This window comes from Rhopalosiphum padi, chromosome 1 (genome assembly GCF_020882245.1).
Source record: "Rhopalosiphum padi isolate XX-2018 chromosome 1, ASM2088224v1, whole genome shotgun sequence".
NCBI lineage: Eukaryota > Metazoa > Arthropoda > Insecta > Hemiptera > Aphididae > Rhopalosiphum > Rhopalosiphum padi.
In genome coordinates, this window is record NC_083597.1 from 51,845,224 (window position 1) to 51,868,397 (window position 23,174).

Genomic DNA, 23,174 nt, shown 5'->3' on the forward strand with positions numbered 1-23,174 from the left:
TTTTGCAATTATTTTATTTAGAAAAGTTAGTGTTGAAGAGTTTAACAAATAAAAACACTTGGAAATTGTCGATAGAAAAATAACAATTTCACCATTCCACGAAGATCGTTTCCGGGCTTGACAAAACTACCTATAACACTGCGAGCACACGTATATTATGCACAACACGTGTAAGTAATTAACTATAGTTGTTCGTGATAAATTGTCAAAAGATTATCGTTCATATTCGTGCAGTATTTTCGTATAGTGTACTACAAAAAAAAAACCTATAGTTTTTATTTAATTAACTTTTTAATAATAACATTTTTTTATGTACCTACTTATTTAAATATATTATCATTTGTCATATTTCTGTTTCAAATTATGAACATCGAATACATTTTTTTAGAGTATATTTTAAGTGCTAAGTGTTCATCAAACACACTTTTTAAGATTTTTATGTATTAGAAATACCCGGTTATGAACATTTTTTTAACTCTATCACCTCTATCCAATTGTCTCCTACTTTGATAGTTTGGTACTTAGCTTAATCAAAGAAACGGAATATAAACAACGACGCGTGACGTCCGGTTTGGTTATATTCATAATGTATAGCGACAAACAGAATTACTGCTACAAAACAATAATTAAAAAAAAAAAACAACAATTGCATCTGATGTTATTTCATTATTTTTATTATTATTATCGTAGTAAGTATATTATATTTTTGGCGAGTCGCGTATACGTTCAATATTTTTTTCCCTATGTACAGTTTGTACATTAAATGCGTATCAAACGACAAAACCACGACGTCGGCGGTATGAGATTCTCATGAAAAATCGACCACCCTGGATGATTGCGGTCACCTGGCTTGGTTTACGACTTCAACATAAGTAAATGTTACCACGGTGGTCGTATTTTCGGGCAAGCACAAGTTGTCTCACAAGTGATTATCATTCACTATATGACCATTATATATGTATAATATTATAAAAGTAAATTTTTTTTACATTTTTAAATTATTAAAAATAACATTTTTCTATTTTTATTGCTATGTTTTTTACGATTTTACTTTTTTGAATATGATAGTATACGTTTAAAATTTTGGAGGAGTAGTTAATTAGTTAAAGTGAAGGAATATTTCCTTATGTTTTATGCTATTCTATACTGCACAATCAAACTAAACCTTTAAATACTTATAAAGTTTATAACTTATTAATTATTAATTCAAAATTCGATTTTTATACATTGAAGTACTCTGAAAAATATTAATATGCAAAATGTAAAACGTAATATTAAGTAAACATTTTAAAATGATAAAAGATAAGACATATAATTTTTTTTTTAATTGTAATTTTTATGATTTAAAATTATGTAAAAAAAAATGTCTATAGTTTTCGAAATAATGAGTGTCTAACGTCTAAAAATGACCTTGTAATCTGCATATATTAGGTATGTATAGCCATGCGTTCACACATTCTTATATCGGTTCAGCGCAGTGGTCCCTATAAGACCTTAGAACTTTTATGCCTCTACATTTGTGACGCGTATACGATCGACCGATATGAAACGAGATCAATTCGAATATAGATCACAGTTTCCGATACGGATTGCGCGAACTATAACTGCAGCGTGTACGGTTATATTACACTTAACTGCGCTGCAATAAGGTCCGACGTTCAATAATAATAATGTATTATAAATTTATAACGATTAACCACGTAATGTAATGCTAATCGGCTGAACCCACGCGGCACGCGTTCCTACAGCCGAAGAATAAGAATACTCGATGACGGAGAAAGCTATTAGGTGAAATCTACAAACCACGAACGTATGATTTATAATAAATTATGCATTATATTATTGTCTTATCGTAGAGATTAGCAATATTTTTACATTACAACCGTATACCGTACACAGTGCACACATGCATCTATGTTCCTACATACCTACTTCGAGTCCAGACATTATATAAATAATAATAACAACAACAAAATGATGTATTATGACGTGTCGTCGCTGCAGTCGTGTCTGGCCAGGGTTAGGGAAATACGAATTTTTGTGTACTGCAGAACCATCGAACACTAAACAGTATTAAATTTAAACAGAATAACGTAGGTATATGTAATGAGTAATGACTAATATAACCAATAATTAATAATGTAGGCATATATTATGTAGGTATAGGTCATGGTCAATGAAATTTGTAATTGACATAACATAGGTTCAGTGATGCAAAAAACAATAACTACTATAGGTTGTTATTATTATTATTATCAATAGAAAAAACACATGATGTTTTTAATGTTATTATTATTTATTATTTCTAAAATTATATTTGACGAGCATAATATTATATAATTTCAATCGCTACATAATGTAAAATCAAATCAAACTAGTACTCGATATCGGGATATAATCGAGTCGTGGTTATTTGAACCTAATTTTTATGGATCACATAGCGCGCACATTGTTATTATTCTTCTTTATGTAGCGTAGATCAAAGTTTAAAATTTAAAAACACCCATCAAAATAACAATAAATTACTTGTCGTCGTCGCCTATTATACATAAGTATATAATGTGATACCACATGTGCATGTGCACGTATCGAGGCACCTATGTGGCTAGTGGCTATACATTATATATTATTATGTATATGTTATCCATAATATTATCCACGAGCGATATAAAATTATTCTGTCCGCGAAACAGATGTCATTGCTCTTCAAACATACCTAAATAACAAATAGACTTAATGGACATGAAAACATGTAGTAATGTTCGCTTTGTTTTAAACAAAATTATAGTGTTATTTCACGTTTTTTTTAATAAACGGATGACATCACTTTAAGTTTTATACGAAAAGTGTAAAAATATCGCGTGAAACAAACAAGATAGTAGAAATGCATAAATCATTATTATATTGACAGACCGCAGACGACTGAATTACATACCTATTTACTTACGACAAACACAATAATTATGCACTGATTCGCATATTTTGATAATATGTAATGATGTCGTAAAGAAATCACCGCGTAAATTTTGAAAAGTTATGAGGTGTGTATTGTTCATTTTATTTGCCGTCAATAAAAAGGAATAGCTATACGCGTTTAAAATTGTTGATCATTTTATTTTGATATTATTACTATTAGGAACCGTTTTGTCATCGTGATGCAGCTGCAGTGTCGACAAAATCAATCGACTGCATATTTTATTGTTCTACACATTATACAGTGTCGATCTATCAAAAACCGATAAATCCGCAGTAAATCATCTGTCTTTCGTTTTCACTGGTTTGACATATTATATAAAGTTGCCATTATCAACGACCGTATGAAAATATTTCGTTTGGACTAAATGCTCGACTAAAATGTCAAGTAGAACGATGTATTAACATTTTTAAAACCATTTTTTTAACAATAATATGGAATATCTGAATATGTATACTATTATACAGACATACAGTCACAACGGTTATACAATATAGACTATAGAGTATACCTATAATATATTATATTATACATTTAAAACAATGTGTAGATAGATTAAGATCATTATTATTTCTTGTAAATATTTTACCTAACGCATTATTATTATTTTACCAGGTGTAAAACATCAAATTGGTTCTGTGTGATGGTAAAAATGATTGAAATGCATACACGCAATGAGTGATTTATTATGCAATATGCATAGTGCATAAACTCCCGTTATAGCAGTGAGTATGTGTTATAGGTACCTATAGGTTCATCGTACATTGATGATGATGAATAATAATAAATTTATTTTTCAATATAGACAACGGGATATAATATTACAATATATTAGGTAAATTATCATGAACGATACTTATTCCTGAACACGTAAAGGTTATTATTATAATATTGTATTATGTACGTGGGTATCAAAAAAGTACTGAATTACACACTTAATATATTTAATTAATCATGTGTTATCGATTTTCGTAATTCGTATTATAACTATAGCAAGCCCTGATTCTGCAGCTGAGAGTGTACCTACACCCATGCTCGTTGAAAACTTTTCTTGGGTTGAGAATAAAAATCCAGATTCAAGAACTATATTTAGTAAGATCTTACGTGAGATACAATATAGGTATTATATTATGATTTTTAGTATTAAGTACAAGAAAATGAAAATTATTTTATGAATTTTCAAAAACGACTGGTGACTGACGCCGAAAACAGTCAACAAAAATAATATTATCATATTAATATTATATTATTGGCAAACTATGACATGTGGTAATAGTCAACTAAAAATGTCAAATAAAACTTGCATGTATTAAAAAATGTAGTCAAGTGGTTATCGCTCTCTTTTACGTAAAAATTCCAGTTTTTCCTAATTTATTTTTTTTTTTTTTTCCTGGTTATTTTGAAATAATTCATCAACTGTTTGCAAAAAGTTTTAACTGACGGAAACGATTAAAAATATCGAAAAAAAGTATTTTTACAAAAATGCTATACTCGTATTATAATATAATTTAGAATTACAAGTTAAACGATTGCGTCCGTTCGCTCAAAATTGAATAGCTATCTACATATTATAAATATAAATGCAATACGGGCCAATACGCACATAACAAAAAATGTTCGCAATAGTTTGCCAGATAGTGTAATGCAAAGTAAAATTGTAAGACAACTAAATAACATTTATACATTTTTATATTATACAGGTTGATATAAAGGTATTAATGTGTGTCTATATTATAATTATGCTTATTATTTACATTAGTTATAAAAGTTTAGAAGTATAATAATCAACAGTCTATATTATAAGTGCACGACGGAGAGAAGTTTCCTCTAAAACCCTGTACTTAGACAGTCAGTATATAAATAGTCATTGTTATATTTTCTACCGTTACATAATATTATATGACATTTATAAAAAGCCATCTACTCTAATCCATTGTTAGTTTTTGTGTTGTTTATTTTTCAGAAAAAAAATTGGCAAATATACAAATCTGAGATAATTCTGTATACAAATAAGTTCTGTATTTTATACACATGAAATCATATATATGTTATATAGAAATATTATACAATATCGTGTACCTACCTATATACATTCTGACTTCATCGACCACAAATATTAATAAATACCCTGGCGCAGTTCAGAATGTTCAGATGCAGCAGTTCAGTTGCTAGATCTAAGAAGAATAATAACAATAAAAGTAAGATAGTTCTACACCAAATCCGGTCGAAAAACCGGAAGGTTTGGTCGCTTTGTGAACCAAGTGAATTATTTAGTCTTAAATCTATAAGATTATATATGGATAAGAATATATTATTGATTTTTTAAAAATAATATACAAGTGCGTACCTATTGCGTATGAATAAAAATTATATAGGCTTTGGTTTACATACACGTATATACAAAAGATGGGTCTAGGACTTTTCGGCGCTGCCATTTCGGCGCTGCCGTTTCAACGCTGCCGTATCGGCGATAGATATTTTCGGCGCTGCCGTTTCGGCGACGCCGATTCGGCGATAATGACAAAATACATGTTATAATGAAAATAAAGTATAAGAATAAAAAAATAAAAAAATTTACTATAAAATTGCATTTAAATTATATTTATTATAATAACTAAAAAATTGGAAAAAAAATTTTATATTTTATTATACTATTATTATACTATTTTTATAGCCATGAATGTCGTTGAATTTGAATTTTATAAATTTAGTACTTATTAAAATAACTTAATATTTTTTTTTATTACACATAATATTGTACTAAAAGAAATTTTCACTATAACATGTATTTTGTCATTATCGCCGAATCGGCGTCGCCGAAACGGCAGCGCCGAAAATATCTATCGCCGATACGGCAGCGTCGAAACGGCAGCGCCGAAATGGCAGCGCCGAAAAGTCCCATTCCCACAAAAGATACCCGGGCCACACTTTACATAAAAATGAATATTGAGACAGAATTTACTGCGACCCATAATATAGAAGGCGTACAGCGTCACAGCGAGTATTACGTCAAAAATGAAATAATAATATTATCTCTACTTGTAAATTACTTAGAAACAACGTGGACTGGAAATTTGGACATATAAGAAGTAATCGCCGATTACCATTATTTTCTATGGATATTTGGAATTATATTATAATTGTCTTCATGATGATTTACCAAGGACGAAAACATTACAACAATATTCATGACTAACATAATACATTTTTCGCATTAATCAATTTTACAAAATCAATTATTTGGCAATCTATCGATGAACTGAAAAAAACATTTGATTGAAAATATGGCTTTTAAGTGACTTCAAATGTCCAAAAATCAGAATCTAAATAAATACATTATTAAAAAATAAAAAAACCACAAGGGCAGTGAGTATAATTATTGGTAAATAGCCCTGTATATTTTTACTAGGACGTTTAATATTTCAATATTATCTATAGCAGGGGTCCGGAAACTTTTAGTGTATACTATTTTTCAAATAATTGAAAAATCATAATTTTCAAAGTGCAGTAAGTACCTACTTAAAAAAACATGCCATATTACAATACATGACTGTTTATTTCACTAAACAATCTTATCGGGAATTGGTAAGCATTAAAATCAATAATAAGTCTTAAATTAAAAAAAAACTTTATTTCCTTATAATATTGTACCTTAGTTACATGGCGTAGTTATTAGGTGTTCGTATACTGCTAACGACTCTCTTCAACTTGATAGAGTCCATCGCTGGTTTCTTCTTAAGCATCGAATAGCCTCAACACGACTATTCTCCTGTTGCTACTAAATTAGGACTTTCATCTTTAGCCGAACGCAGGCGTATGCTTTGCGTCAAGTTTCTAAAGGGATTGCTGTCTGGTTAAGTTGATTCATGCAATTTACTATCCTTCATCAATTTATTGCCCTTCCTCGTCAATTCCGTTCTACTTTTCCTTTTATGTCCCTATATATTCGAATAATTATATGAAAAATTAGCCTATTAGATGCTTAATAATAATAGCCAATAATTTATCTATCTTGTTTATCATCATTTTTAAAAATGTTTAGTAGAATTAACTAATCTTTTTTTTTTAAGGACAACAAGAATATACACATATGTATTAATTTATATAATACGTAATAAAGATAGTTGATTACAGGACTGGACGGCTTGATTGAAGGGGGACTTATCTTTTATGAGTATTATTCTACCTAGTTACTGTATTTATATTATTATTTGTAAACTTTTTCAAAAGAGTTTCAAACCTGTTCATTATAATAAAACTAAAATAAAATATAATTGAATTTTAAATTATATTTTATGGGTCTCGATATTGATTCATAATCCAAGGAGCTGTGAATTGCATACTAAAGGAGCCGTAGGTTTCCAACCTTGATCTATAGGTTTATAGTTTTTGCCAAATTGTAAATCACTGTCACGCATACACCGATACCACTTTTACATTTTTGCCATGATTATACTATTGTGTATTATTTATTTATACCTATATGTGGCTTGATTCAACAATTGTATTTTCTTAGATATTTAAATTTATATATGTATATAGTTTTTTATTTTACCTTTTTTGAATTATAATATATTATGTACCATGTACCTACTTACGTGTCAGTTCTCAGTATACACTATACAGTATAATCAAGTGCGTGTTTTGAATTTTTTAATATTTACATAAAATAACTTTAAGTTATTGTTAATAATTAATTATAATTACAATAATGTAAAATTACTTTTTTTACATGCGTTGAATGTATGAACATATGAATATACTATAATACACCGTGTCTTTACAGATATATGACATGAACACAATTAATCGTAAATAATCACGAAGGTGACAGCAAGGCATTGAAAGTTTGGTTTATTAAGTGCTTTGAGCCGACTATTATAAAAACGAGATTCTAACTTGTACACATGTGATGCGGTAACGTCGATAACACATTTTGAAACTTGAACATTTATCTAGAATTTTCAATTTTTCATTGCACCGGTATTTCAGGTATATCAGGTTTTCTAAAATTAACGTGGACATTTCCAATGTGTGCGCACTGCGGCCATGGTAAGAGTATTGCACTACAATAACTGGAACACATTCAATATATTTATAAGAATATTATATAAATGAAGTATTGTATCCAATCTATTTTATTTTTATTTAAATAGTAATTTATCTTAAAACTATTTGTTATTAATAACAAATAGTAACATATTTTGCGACTAAAAAAATATCCTGCACACGTATAATATAAAAGTAACTATATTGTCTACAATTATAATTAAGTTTAAAATATTTAACTTTCAACATTATCAACGAAGATTGCATAATATAATATTACCATAATATATAATAATACTGCAATTTAACTATTATTTAGGGTAATTGGTATTTTTAAGACATTAAACAAGAATATAGGTACCTATATTTTATATAACCTGCAATAATAGTATATAAATTGAGTTAATTGTTAATATTATTATATATTTGAATAATATTATGGACATTCGGCTTTTATGAACCACGAAATATAGCGACTATAGTAATTATGTAATATATATGATTTAAAACGAATTATATTCGTTCTATATATGCTGTATAGATTTTATTTTTATTTTCAATATTACAATATTATATTGTGGTCTGTTGGAATTTGGATTGCATTTTTACAGCACAATAATGTGTAAGTAAACGAAAGAAATTAAATGACATTGCGGGCTTCAGTGCGGCCGTGCGGGTCTATTCGAATTTTCCATGGAACGGGGTGGAAGCTGGAGACGCGAGGGCGTGGTTATTGATTTTCTAGCATTGCGCGAAAAGTGCAAGCAGCTGACGTGAAATGTAAGTTAGTCTTCCACTCTTTACGTTTTGTGAATTTCCTGTGCAGTGTTTTAGTTTTTAACAGCGTCGAAATGAAAATTTTATTAATTATCCTTCCGTTACTATTACCTCTCAGCTATTGTGATTTCACGTCAAACAGTAAGTAAAACATTGATATTATCTATATGTATAACAAACGAGACCTGTATTCTATTATACTTGATGTGTAGACATAAATTATATGCGCAAAACAAAACGCCAAGTAATAGGTACTACCGTGTTGAAAAGAATTTTAAATTAAATCAATTAAATTTAAAATTTAAAAAATATTTGAATCTACCACTTTGATTATTTAACTTTTAAAATTATGTTTTATAACTCAAGAGTAGGTATGCACTATGTATGCATGTTATTTATTTGTGGTATTCAACTCGTCCATTGGAATTCTATTAATTTCACGTGTGTAGTATCTAGTCTAGTTTATATATTAATTCGTTTTATTGTAATTTAAGAGTTGGACTCGTCAGAAAGTAGGCACAGACGTGCTATGTCTACACAAATTTGTATGTATATACGAGTTTGATGATAAATTGATAACGTTAAGACAATAATTTTTTATTGTTGCGTAATGCCATAATGTGGATAACATATTACAGCTAATAATAATATCTAGGTATAAACAAAAATCGATTGTCGTTTGTTATGTTGAAGGGATAGTGAAACCTTATCTATAAACTTATCACTATCAGAAAATGTACTGTTAATACTGTAATCCAAGTATCGATGTAATTTAAATCGTTGACTATAGAAACTAGACATTTTATTCTATCTAGATAGACCCGTGAACGCTTTACCCCCAGATCTATACCCTCTAAAAAATATACATAGAATTTTTAGACGATATAAACTGATTATTGAAGGTTCTTCAAAATTTCTCTCCCCAAAATATTATACTTATGACTCTAGGAGTTAATACATTATTTGATAATATAATATTAAATGGACCTGTATTATTAAAATAAAATATCATAGTAATTATTACCGGTTTCGTGATTGTAGGTACCTCCTACCTAGAGGTATTTCATACTTTTTAGTTTCCATAATATATATTATATAAGTTATAGGTAGGCATAACATTTTTTTTTTTTTTGTAAATATTGTTCTTGATAAATGGCATTAATTAAAACGATGTGTTTGACAATTATTTTATTTTTATTTGTTGAAATAATGTAATTAATTTTCGATTAATTATAGATGTTATTAATTGATCTGTATTATTAATTCATTTAAAATGTAATTAGATACGAAGTTTGAAGGAAACCCTTACAAAAAACATCTGTTTGATGACCTTTTGAGCAACTACAATCGGCTGATTAGACCAGTTCAAAATCATTCGGAGAACTTGACTGTTTGGATGGGCTTAAAACTCACTCAGCTAACCGAAATGGTAATATGGATTTGACGACGGATATTACTAGTTAATTTAAGTTTAATATGTCTTTCAACACATTTTTATTTTTATTTTAGAATCTTAAAAGTCAAGTGATGACAACGAGTGTGTGGCTGATTCAGAAATGGTTTGACTGCAATTTGAAATGGGATCCCAAAGAATATGGTGGCTTAGACAAGTTATACGTACCTTCGGATCATATTTGGTTGCCAGACATAGTTTTGTTTAACAAGTAAATCGTTTACTTAACATTGCTACATAATTCGTGAACTCCAAAATAATTATATTATTTATAAGGATGTGCTAAAAATAACTACACTTTTTATCGTCGTCCATAAATCTTCACACATAATTTTTAGTTTCATGATTTTTGATTTATTACGCAAACAAGCTGTAATTGTTGCCAACGACCACACAGAGGAGTTTAGCTGCTTAACGAAAAACCAATTGTGGGTGGATAACATTTCTTTGACATTTGTTGTGTAATATCTACAAAATATTTATAGTGAAAATTCCAATCGAAATACATTTATAAACTGTATAATAGAGGAATACTTAAAATATATATAATATAATATATATATATATATATATATATATATATATATTGATCCATATACATTATGTAGTATCGTATAATATGTATTTATATTTTATATTGTTTATTTGTTACGGAATGTTCGTTTGGCCTTGGGTTTGTTTTCGTAGAGCTGTATTTAAGTAAATTGCAGGTACCTATGTAAATTATGAATAAAATTTTAATCAATTTTAACGTAACTAAATTTGATCCCAAACAACAATTTTATAATGCTATAAATAATTATTATTATACCAAGTGTAATACGGTTAGAACTTATATTTTTTAATAACTAACCGTCCGACCTACAGATAGCAACTTTTTCTAATAACAATGACTACCCCAGTTAGAAAGGAAATGCAAAAATGTGGCACCTATACCGTATAATAATTTTGATGATTTCACTTATGAACCCAGCAAATTTGAGAACTAATAAAATTAGATGTTTTATACATTTATATATATTCTGTGTAGTGCTGACGGGAATTACGAAGTTACCCTAATGACAAAAGCGGTGCTCAAGTATACCGGCGAAGTATTATGGTCACCTCCAGCTATCTACAAATCGTACTGCGAGATAAACGTTTTATACTTTCCGTTTGACGAACAAAACTGTTACATGATGTTCGGTTCGTGGACTTACAACGGAAATCAGGTAGGTACTCAATAATGCAATAAACATTTTTGATAGATATATTAAAATAGTGATGGATAAATCAGACTAATCATACCCTTTTACTAAAACGTACAGGTAGATTTGAGGCATATCGATCAATCGCAGGGCAGAAACCGTGTGGACGTTGGAATCGATCTAAGCGAATTCTATCTATCCGTCGAATGGGATTTACTCGAAGTCCCTGCGATCAGGAACGAAGAATTCTATTCCTGTTGCTCCGAGTCATATACAGGTGAGTTGAAGCACACTATTATTGAATTCTTTTTACAAATCATGTAAATATAGTCCAATATACGAAGCCAGTATATTTTATTATTTAAGTGTTATGCATACCACACCCATATTTTGGTGTACTAGCTGTATCAACATATATGCGTGCTAGATGTATGTTTACATTGGTACAATTATTCGGACTTTATAAGTTATAATTATATGACAGCCAACAGGTATAATATGGCAAATCGTTGTATAAATGAATAGCACCTAATACAGTTATATAGGTACCTATCTACGCGATAACATTTTATATTGTACTCAGCGATTGCATCAAGACAACAAGGTCTACCTATATTTGAGAGACATCAATTTTAGTAGATTTTTGCATGTACAATAATATCATTGTCTTAAAACAGAAATGCTAAATAGACTTATTATAAATGGGTATTGTATATAATAAATAATATTATGTTATACATCATATATGGAATAATAAGTGATTAAATATCCAACCTTAAGAGCAACTTTCGCTGTCTAAACAAAAGTACTAACGTCTAACTGTTGTCGTTATTGTGGCGATCTTATGATTTTTGAACATTGGTCAATCAACCTCAAATGGATAGAATACATTTAATTTTATAAACTGATATTGTGTAATCAATAACAGCATTTACGCATTGTGATTTTTTATTAGCATTATGAAAACGTCAACAGAAAGAAAGATGTATAAAAGATCACAGCATTTTATTGACGTAGAGTAACAAAGGTATATGTAGAAAATAAAATACCTATATCATAATCGTTTCCGCATTAATCGAATTAATAATAATTCTGTGTGCACAGGATAATGTATAATATATTCGACAAATATAAAAACCTTAAAATTATATATTTAATATTTTAGTACGATAAAAAAAATCTCTATTCATTATCGTAAATTATATTTTATGACGTCCTAATTTTTCGTCAATACTTGATTATTATGTACAAATGCGTCATTGTGATAATGTGACTTTTTTTATATATTGTGGGTAAATGTAGATGTTTAGTTGTGTGGGAGATTATTGATAAACTTAAATTTTGTTTTTTTTTTTTTTTTTTTTTTTTTTTTAATAATCACATATTATTTGAAAAAAATATTAGCGAGAAACAAAATAATATACTATATTAGGTAGGTAGTATAATATTATTTTCAACATTTAAATACCTATTTCATTTTTTGGTTATTTACCATCAATTGCCATTTAGTAATATTGAGTACTAATACTATAGTATATGCTGCTTATTGTTGATAAATGTGTGTACTCAACAACCATAATAAGACCATTGATATTTAAAAAAAAAATGTTATTTCCAAGGGTATCAAATTATTTACACACTTGAAAATAGAGATGGACTAATTTTCAAATATTATTTATGTATGAGATAAAAAATATTATTAGACGCAAAACCTCTTTAAGTATTATTGTATAGCTAACTGTATAGAATATAGATAAACAACGAAAATGCATTGTGTAATTATTGGAGACACTGTTGTATCGATTGGATGTCTATAAATCTTGATATCATATAGTGACACTACGATGAAGTAATTTTCAAATTTCAAAATAATAATCTTCAAATAAGGCAATACCTTTATTATAATAGTAAAATGTATTTTTATTTTACGGGCTTATTTAATATACTCAAGATAAATTAAAATGGGAAGTCGCTCTGCTATATTTACACATATAGTAAAGAAGTGTCAAGTGAACTTAGTCACGTTAATGGATGCGTAACGCACATTTGAATGAAATGATAAATCATTGCAAAAGAAAAACTATTCTAAGTGAAGACGGTCTTTCCGCCCATATAATATAGTTATTGGGTTATATTATTATATTTATATTATTAATTTATTTTTCTATTGTAATGGAGTATAGGTTAAATTAATTTTTGTCAATAACAAAATGCATATCTACATAATATAATAAGTATCATAAAATTACAAGTTGTCATTAACGTATAAGTCAATACCGATTTACCGTAGAATATTTTTAATATGTTTGTTGTATAAACTATTTAAAAATTATCTAAAATGTTGAAAATATTATTATGTATAGACGTATAGTAAATAAATATAAACACAATGGTAAAAAGTTTCAAGTCTCTATTCGTTATTTTAATTACCTACTTTTGTATATTGAGTATTTTATTTCATCGTAATTTGAACTTCAAACATTAACAAAAAAAAATAATGTGGCTTTAAATTTAACTTATTGTAAAAGGAATCTTGTCTTAAATTGTCAAGTCTTAGAATGAATCCGTTTTTAACTAAAAAATATTCGTGATTTTGATGATTTACGCCAGAATTATAACTTGAAATACTCATAAAAATGAATGTGAATTAACACTAAACTTTTATTTTATTTCTAGTAAGAAAAACTTATAAGGAACCTCGAACCTATTAAATTTTCAAGCTTAAAAACTATGACCATAGAAATTTATATAAAAATATCAGACAGCACACACCATATTTATAATGTAAAAACTAAAAAGGGTGTTTAGAAACGTAAAAAGAACATAATACATCAGAGTTCAATCCGAATTAACAAAATTACATTTATTAAACTTGTAAACCCTCATGTCCCTTATAAATGTTAGAATTTAATCTAGTCTTTTTTAATTACACAAATTAATAGTTTAATATAAACATTATAAACCCCAATAAACGTTTAGCTAAATGGTTTGTATATAACTTGTGTATAGAAATAAAATATTTTTTAGGATTTTGTTGTTTAGTTTAAAAACAAAAATTGATTTACATACATTTTATACATATTATTATAATATTTATATATTATCTATATTTTTTAATAATTAAATTTGTCCATACTAATACATATTGTGTTTTTTTTTTAAAATAATTTCTGATAAAAATGGGATTCGACCAAAAAACCAAATGAAAAAAAATCCCAAATAAGGTAAGACAACATAAAATGCATAGTATACTACATCTTTTAAGACTAGTTCAGAAATTTCATTAGAATATATTAATATAATAAAGTGATATATTAATCGAATGTAATTGTTAATAAAGATTTATTTTCTGAATCTCTTTTTTCAGGTGTATTTTTTCAGACATAACGTTCAACATAAAAATGCGGCGTAAGACTTTGTTTTACACAGTTAATCTGATCATTCCGTGCGTAGGACTGACGTTCATGACTGTGTTGGTGTTCTATTTGCCATCTGACTCTGGTGAAAAGGTACTATAACAATTATATAGATGTATTTGAAACAATTTAAGAAAACACTTATTTAAATCAAAAGCGCTATATCTATTATACATACAATTTATACAATACATCGACTAGCTATAAAAAATACACCGGAAACTGTTTTGTAAGTCGCGAAATTATTTTTTTTTTGACCAATTGATATGATAATACATAAATTAATTATTGAGTACAAATTAAATAAGTTTTTCTTAATATTGAAAATAAAATATTCATAACTTGCGCTATTTATTTATAAAAGTAATAAATAAATATACATATTTTAGTTTACTAAGCGCGATTAGTAAATTAATTTTTAATTATTATGGGACAGTATGACTAAATGGTTAGTGAATTAATGTTAAACGCTACAATGGTCCTTAAGTAATTAAGCTATGAGGACGTCTACGTGTGAGGCGGCGTTGAAGTGGTGGTCTTATGTTGTGATGGTAGTGCAGTGGATCTGTTGACTTGTCACTTGTGGATATACGTGATACGTGAAGAAACTTTCGGCCAAGGTTTTGATGTGGTCTTGAAGATTTGGAATTTCGAGGTCTTTGTGTATATTTAGATTTCTAGCAAACCAAATTAAATAAGTTAAAACATATCGTGCGTTTATATACTAAGCAGGTATATTGAATAAAAATATAAAACGTACTAAACGAGCAATTGATTTTTGGAACACTAACAAATATAACTTGCTAACTTATTATTAATTTATTATAAACAATATCTAGAACACGAAGAAATGTATTTTGTAACGAACTAACTGTTATGGAAATTTAGATAAATATTTAAAAAAATATAATTTACCTATTTATAATACCACAAATGATCACTGTGATACTATTTCGTTCTTTTATTATATACTTCAGGTGACTTTGTGCAGTAATATACTAGTGTCATTGACAGTGTTCTTCTTGCTGCTAGCCGAGATCATCCCCCCGACATCTCTGGCCGTTCCACTCCTTGGCAAGTACTTATTGTTTACCATGGTCCTAGTGTCAATGTCGATCGGTATGACCGTGGTCGTGTTAAACATCCATTTCCGGTAAGTGTGCGTTTATCATGCAGATCTTATTTCTATATATAATATTACTTCTGGCGTCTTTTAATAAAACCGAATCGCCCAAAGGTCACCATCAACCCACACCCTGTCACCTTGGGTGAGGACCGTGTTTCTGCACATGATGCCACAGATACTTATGATGCGCAGACCACCATATTCGCTGATGACCAACGACGGATTCCAAAGCTCACCCGGTTACTTCAACGAACTGGACTACAGGTATCTGGTTCAGCTACATGCTTAATTTTAAAATATTTTTAACAATCATTGAACACGTGAATGTCTTGATTTTGACGGATGCGCAGTTCCGTGCTTAGTATAGTTATTGCTTATATAATAACTTATAATATTATTATAATCCACAGTCGAGACAGTATAAGCGATAGTGGTGGAACAGAACAGAAACCTCCATCTTTGACCCAGAGACACTGGTCCTTCAAAAAAATTCAGTCAGTACAGCCTCACAATTATCGTAAGTCATTATATAATAATTTAATGAATATTTAATGGTATATAACTACCTCTAGTTTATTTATTTATTTTCTCACTATTGATGGAAAATTATTTATAAATACTACAATATAACATATATAATATTTAATATTTGTTAAGTCTTTTATAAATGCGTAGTATGCATATAATATGAAATGTAATACTCGCACAACGACTAATAAAAAATAATTATTATACTTCTCTAGCGGAGAATGTAATGCCAAAGACAATGTCCCCTGATCTACTCAAGGCTTTACAAGGGGTCTGTTATATTGCTCAACATATCAAAGACGCGGACAAAGATAAAGAGGTAAATTGAATAGAATACAATAATCAAATATTAATTTAATTATACATTATACAATATTCAAATAGGTTAATGGTTTTTATTAGTTTCAAATTGTTTAATGTTCCTTCATATAATATAAACGCGTGAATTGAATAATAATATTTATAATATAGAAATGCAAATATACTATGTAGGTACACATTAAAAAAAAAAACAATTTTTTAATCAATATATATATATTATATACTTTAATACTTTATAAATCTTCATTGTACCATCATAATAAAAATTATAATATAAACCTATAATTATTAAACCCTCAAAACATAATATTCATAGAAGTGCAGAACATTTCAGTGATTAAAAATATGATTATAAATAAGTTTTACAGTTGATCGCATTCCGGTTCTCCTTCGCCTATCATTAATTTATTATTTCAAATACAATTATTAATCTTAATTTAAACGTTATTCATACATTGTCTTAAATATAAAGAGAAACTTTTATAAGAAATATAGAGTACTTTTATTATATTAACCATTATAAAATGTATAAAGTATACGTCGACATTTTTTGATAAATTTATTCGGTTATAATAAATAATAAATTATAAATAACACCTAGTATTATTTCCAATTCATACTTAATTTTAATTTCCTGTTTTTAAATGTAAAAAACAAATCAATTATAAAATAAATTGATCTACTTATTATGTAGTTACAATAATAACACGTTTATAATTTAAATTTGTGTTAGTTATATAGATCACGTATATATGATGTATAATATTATGACATGACATATGCACAAAAAAATGTTTTGGAACTGAGGTTAACTAAAACTAAAAGGCACTCGTATTACTTTCATTATCTAACTAAAGCAATTATATTATTAGTGATAACCACTTATACATTTGAAAGAAATTAGGAATAAATTCAATTTGTCAAATTTTGTGCTGATTTTGTAGTTGTTTTTATTTTTAACTTTATTTTATATATGTATCTGTTAATCTATTACTTACAAAAATCATGTAAGTAATTATAATATGTGATATGACTAAACATAAATACATGAAAAAGCATATTATGAAATGTTGATAATGTTGATAATTTGATGGGTTATTCGTGTATTTTTTACGTAGGTAATTACGTTTGATGTTTTATAAACCTTTTATATTTTCAAGAAACAGGGCGACTTACCATCGCTTCATCGCCTCCATTTTTCTATTAAATAGTACATTTATTTCATTTCTGATTTTTGATATTATTTTAAAATGTATTTAAGGAGCCCATGTTTTCAAATACAAGCGCAATTCGTAGGTATACATCGCATACAAATAGGTACATTTATCCAATTCCCGATCCCAACGCTATAGCCATTTAATAAAAATAATTGATGTTATCCATGTTTATTCTATAACATTTAACGAATATTATCAGATTATTGATCTAATTAATAAAATATTTTCGATAAAAGTGTATCTAGTTTCACGACCCATCGGTGAATATTTACATTACAACCATTCATTTATTATGGTAATTGTATGTAAAATTTCCCCAATTAAGTGGTTTTTCTAATTAATGGATATCTTTATTAAGCGGAATCTATTGTGCTTAGATTTTTCTACAATTTAAAGCGTATTTTCTGGACATAATAATAAACTTCTTTTCTTCCAATAAAAACCTATTTTTTCAGTACGTTGTGAAGTTAATAATTTTATTTTAAATGTTGATGCATCTATATCAAAATGCAAACGAGTAGTTCTAAGTTTTTTAAAGGTATATAATAAGGAATAAGGATAAAAATAAGTGTTATTCTTTATAAATGGGTTTAAAAATATAATATAATAACATAATCGTATAATATATCACTCATATAGTTCTTACAAATTTTAAAATTTTAATATAGTAATTAATCAATTAATATACATTTCAAATTATCATAGCCTTCATTATATATCATCCAAATCTATTATCATAGATTTCTTATCTTATCGTTAGTACACAAAGTAAAAAAATTTAAAGACTACTCGTTTGGATTTCTATTTAGATACCACAATATTTTCAAAAAGTCATCTACTTAACAATTTATGAGAATAAAGAGTGATTCTCAGTTGAAAAAAAAAGTTGATATCGCTATAGACACTCCGTGGACGGTATTTAAAAATAGTATTTGATTTTTTCAACTATTTGACCTTATATAAAATATGATATGCTTAAAATTTCTAAAAATTAGAATTTGGATAAACTTATTATTAAAAGAAAAATAGGGGTAGTGTGTGATGAATATCACTCTGTATATTGAATATACAGTATTTAATTCGTATTAAAATGTCAATTTCAAGCCAAAATTCCACATTTTAATCAAATAAAAAAATATAGATAATACATACAATTGCTTATACTCATAATTATGAAATTATTAAATATCTTCATAAAAAATTTTGAATTACGATTAGCTTATCATATTATTAACGTTGTATTCAATGTTCAAATCTTAAAATATAAAATGATAAATTATATAATTCAAAAACAACACATTTTTTATAACTTAATACCTATTTAGACTAAAAAAAAAAGCTATCTACCAGAGAAAGCTAAAAAAATACACATCGTTATAAATGTAAAGTTTGTTTGAAAGTCGTTAAATGCAAATATACAATATAACTGTACAACATTATTAGTAATAAGTTTATAACTAAACCCCGGGTTTTTATGCAAAAAGTATTTTAGAATAAATACACATTATGCTAATAGTATGCAAAGCATATGCATCAAAATGTATAATTATAAAAAAAAAACTTATAAACATATGAAAAAAACACATGTTCATAGGTAAATAAAAATACTTAAAAAATAGTGAAAAGTTTATCAAAGATTTACGAAAAGTAAAGCATTTTTATTCATTTTTTTTATAGATTTATTATAAAACAATTGCAATTAAATTAATAACAAACAATAAATATAGTACCTACCTATTACATGAAAAAATTCAGAAAGTTATAGGTTTTTCCAACTGATTGTTCGATTATTATATATTCAAAATAGTTCGATAGTCCATAACAGTTAAAAATGTAATAAACTAATAAATTTCTTTGAATGAAATTAAAATTATTTTATTTAAGATATATACCTGTATTCTACTATCATGAAGTATGTAACTTATATTTATTTTTACTTGAATATACAAAAATAATAATAACAATAACTTTACAGAATCTACGCATTTAATCAAATTTATTCTAAATTTCAGTGTTGAAAAATACTTATTTACATACAAATCTGGGATCTAGTTATAATCTATAATATTAACGCATGCTAGAAAATTGTATAATAATTAACGGTAATATAGAGGAAGAAAAAACAATGATCACACAGCAGTTAATGACTCATTAACACCTCTATGTCTACATATATTTCCAATCATATACATTATTTTAAACTACATATTATTCAATTATTATAATATTTTTTTTTTTAAATATACCATATATATATATAGATTACAGACGTAGTTCGAAGTGGTGTTGATATTAAAAACTAACGAAGGCACATCGTATCGTCACCGTTTTTATATTATCTAATTTTATCCCGTACTTAATTTTTTTTTTAAGTGTCAATGGCAATAATAATCATTTATATCGCAGAGTTTAATACAATGTATAATAATATAGATATGTGTTTGGCATTTTAGTTGCAACTCAAATAAATATATTTATTTAATATGCTAATGATTAATAACGTGATTTTATATTCTAATAATAACTTATAACTAAAATTTTACTTTACCTTAACTACAAAGCTGACTAAAAACATCAACTACTTTTGTAAATGTTATGTTAAACAAAAGCTAGATAAGTAGGAATCCGGAACTACTTCGGTTTATATGAAAATAATAGTAGATGTGATATAACAAGTCACAAGTGGGGTAAAATCTCGTACATCTGTCGATTTTACTTTGCATCTTGCAAAGTACCACAAGTATATTAACCTACTCACTACTGTATACATTGCAAGCTCGCGTATAATTTTTAATATTTGCGTATCGTGTTTTCTAGGCAGGGGCAAAACATATAGTTAGCGAATATATAATATTATTACTATTTTTATTTATACATAACCTTATGCACTGTAATACTTATGAATACTCCAGGTGATCGAGGACTGGAAGTACGTTTCGATGGTGTTCGACCGGTTCTTCCTGTGGGTGTTCACTTTGGCTTGCATAGTAGGAACGTGCGCCATAATATTCCAGGCACCCTCGCTGTACGACCAACGGCAACCCATCGACTTCCAGCTGTCTAGCATACCCCGGCGTCGTAGCAACCTGGCGCTGCCACACGAAATCGACTTTTACGAACGCACGTACGGTGCCGACTAGAGTATTATTTTATAGATATCCGTTGAAATCCCTCTGCAGGCTCATTATTTATTGTACATAATATTATACGTAGACAATACACAAGTAATTTATAGGTAAACCGAATAAACGATATAAATATATAATACGTGATTCACATCCGTCGCACTCGCGAATATAATTCATTCTCGAACGCGACGACTGCAGTGGCACATCTCATAAAAATGAGAGGAGTGGATGGAAAGATTTAAAAAATTAGCACCTCTCCTCCAAGTCTCCAACCACAAACAATTTCGATTTTTTGAACTGTCGTGGCGGAAACCTTACACGAATAATATGGATGAAAATTAATACTATAACATCGTTTTGACGAAATATAACAACGTCTCCATTTAATATATATTTTCGTTTATCGCGAACGCTACATGTCCTATCCGTTATTAATTATTATACATTAAATGTTATCTGAACGCATTTAACAAAATACAATAATTATTACGTGTGAAAAAATAAAATTTCATTTCCTATTCTTAGCCCCGTGGACGTGGTATCTTTAAACATTTTTAGGTTGCGCACGCGTCGTGGACACGTTTTTTTTTTTTGACGTACGTAATTCGTTGCCAATCAGACACTCCAAAAAACCCGTGTAGGCACACGTGCGTATTATAATATATTATAATAAATGAGCGGAATCTGCGGAGTACAGAATCGCACGTCGTATATACACATAATGCTTATAGAGGTATAACGATAATCATATTATTATGAGTGTTTGGTCTGTATGATAGTGTGTATACAACTATTGTGTTTATGTGTGGTATTGTTACGCGGTAAAACTGAATAGGTATAGCAAATCCTAACAAATTTCGTCGTCGTATGAAAAATATTTATATTGTATAATGTGTGTTCTATATTATATATATACGAGCAATAAAAAAGCTGATCGTGTGATATTTTATAGAAATCAGTATTTTTTTTTAATTTTTAAATGTTTAAATCACATATTTACCAAAACTACCAAAATATCCTATGTATGGATAGCGTTGCGATAATACACGTGATCATATTATATTATTCGAGTACCTAATCAATAAATACGTTTCCAACGATACGATATTATAAACGCATTTGAACTCAAGTAGCCATCGTATGTTGTATAAATATATAGAACACCTTGAGCTAATGCATTTTGAAAACTACCCATCACGTTTTGAGCATGAGGGTGAACAAATTGGCCACTCGCTCTTTTCGGTTGACAATAATCAATATACAAAACTTTCAATAATTTTATATTTTTCTGATGTTTTAAAGGACATATACCACTGAAATAATCCCGTATTCCCGTTGTTTGCTATTTGTTTTTTAATAATTCTATGCGCTTATTTTTACACAACCATTAGTAGTGAGCCGTGGGCTATATGTATTATGTATCCTTAGGGTCCAAATCGTATAAAAGCGACATATTATAATTTATGCACGAGTACAGATTTTCTGTTTCAAGAATCCTAGTTGAGCATAAAACGGTGATTTTAATAAGTTACTTACACTAATTGAACGCTCTACATCAGAACTATAACGTTTAATTAATATCTAATTTGATAATAATGGAATGTCTAATAGAAATTAGAAAAATGATTGTTAATCGCTAAAATGTACGGTGATGGTTAAAAATTTAGAATATACGCAGATGTATAGAAATTATTATATTAACCAATAATCTGTATAATATAACATACGAGTATGGTTATAGTTAAATAGGTACTCACAACAAAATTTGAAACAATTATAGTGAAACGGTTTTAAATTTTAGTTTACATTAATTTATCAATTTCACAAATATTTCACGTATTTAAGGCAATAGTTAAATGTGTATTTATAACAGTCCATTTAAATTTAGAACTGATCATATTGATTTACCCCTTTAGTGCAATCTCTGAATTATATAGATCAACATCCGATTAATACTCTATGCTTGCCCATATATATAATATATAATAATATGTTACA

General features: G+C 27.9%; 1 protein-coding gene across 1 annotated transcript; it reads left to right on the top strand.

The window, feature by feature from the left end:
* The first annotated feature begins 8,701 nt into the window (after positions 1 to 8,701).
* LOC132920437 (acetylcholine receptor subunit beta-like 2) lies at positions 8,702 to 22,131 on the top strand. Its single transcript, XM_060982839.1, is given in 12 exon segments — positions 8,702 to 8,795; positions 8,798 to 8,941; positions 10,084 to 10,229; positions 10,310 to 10,464; positions 11,284 to 11,464; positions 11,561 to 11,717; positions 14,822 to 14,949; positions 15,834 to 16,009; positions 16,094 to 16,246; positions 16,393 to 16,499; positions 16,726 to 16,829; positions 20,961 to 22,131. Coding segments are annotated over 12 exon segments (1,758 nt in total). The 5' UTR covers positions 8,702 to 8,716; the 3' UTR covers positions 21,189 to 22,131.
* Positions 22,132 to 23,174: the final 1,043 nt, after the last annotated feature.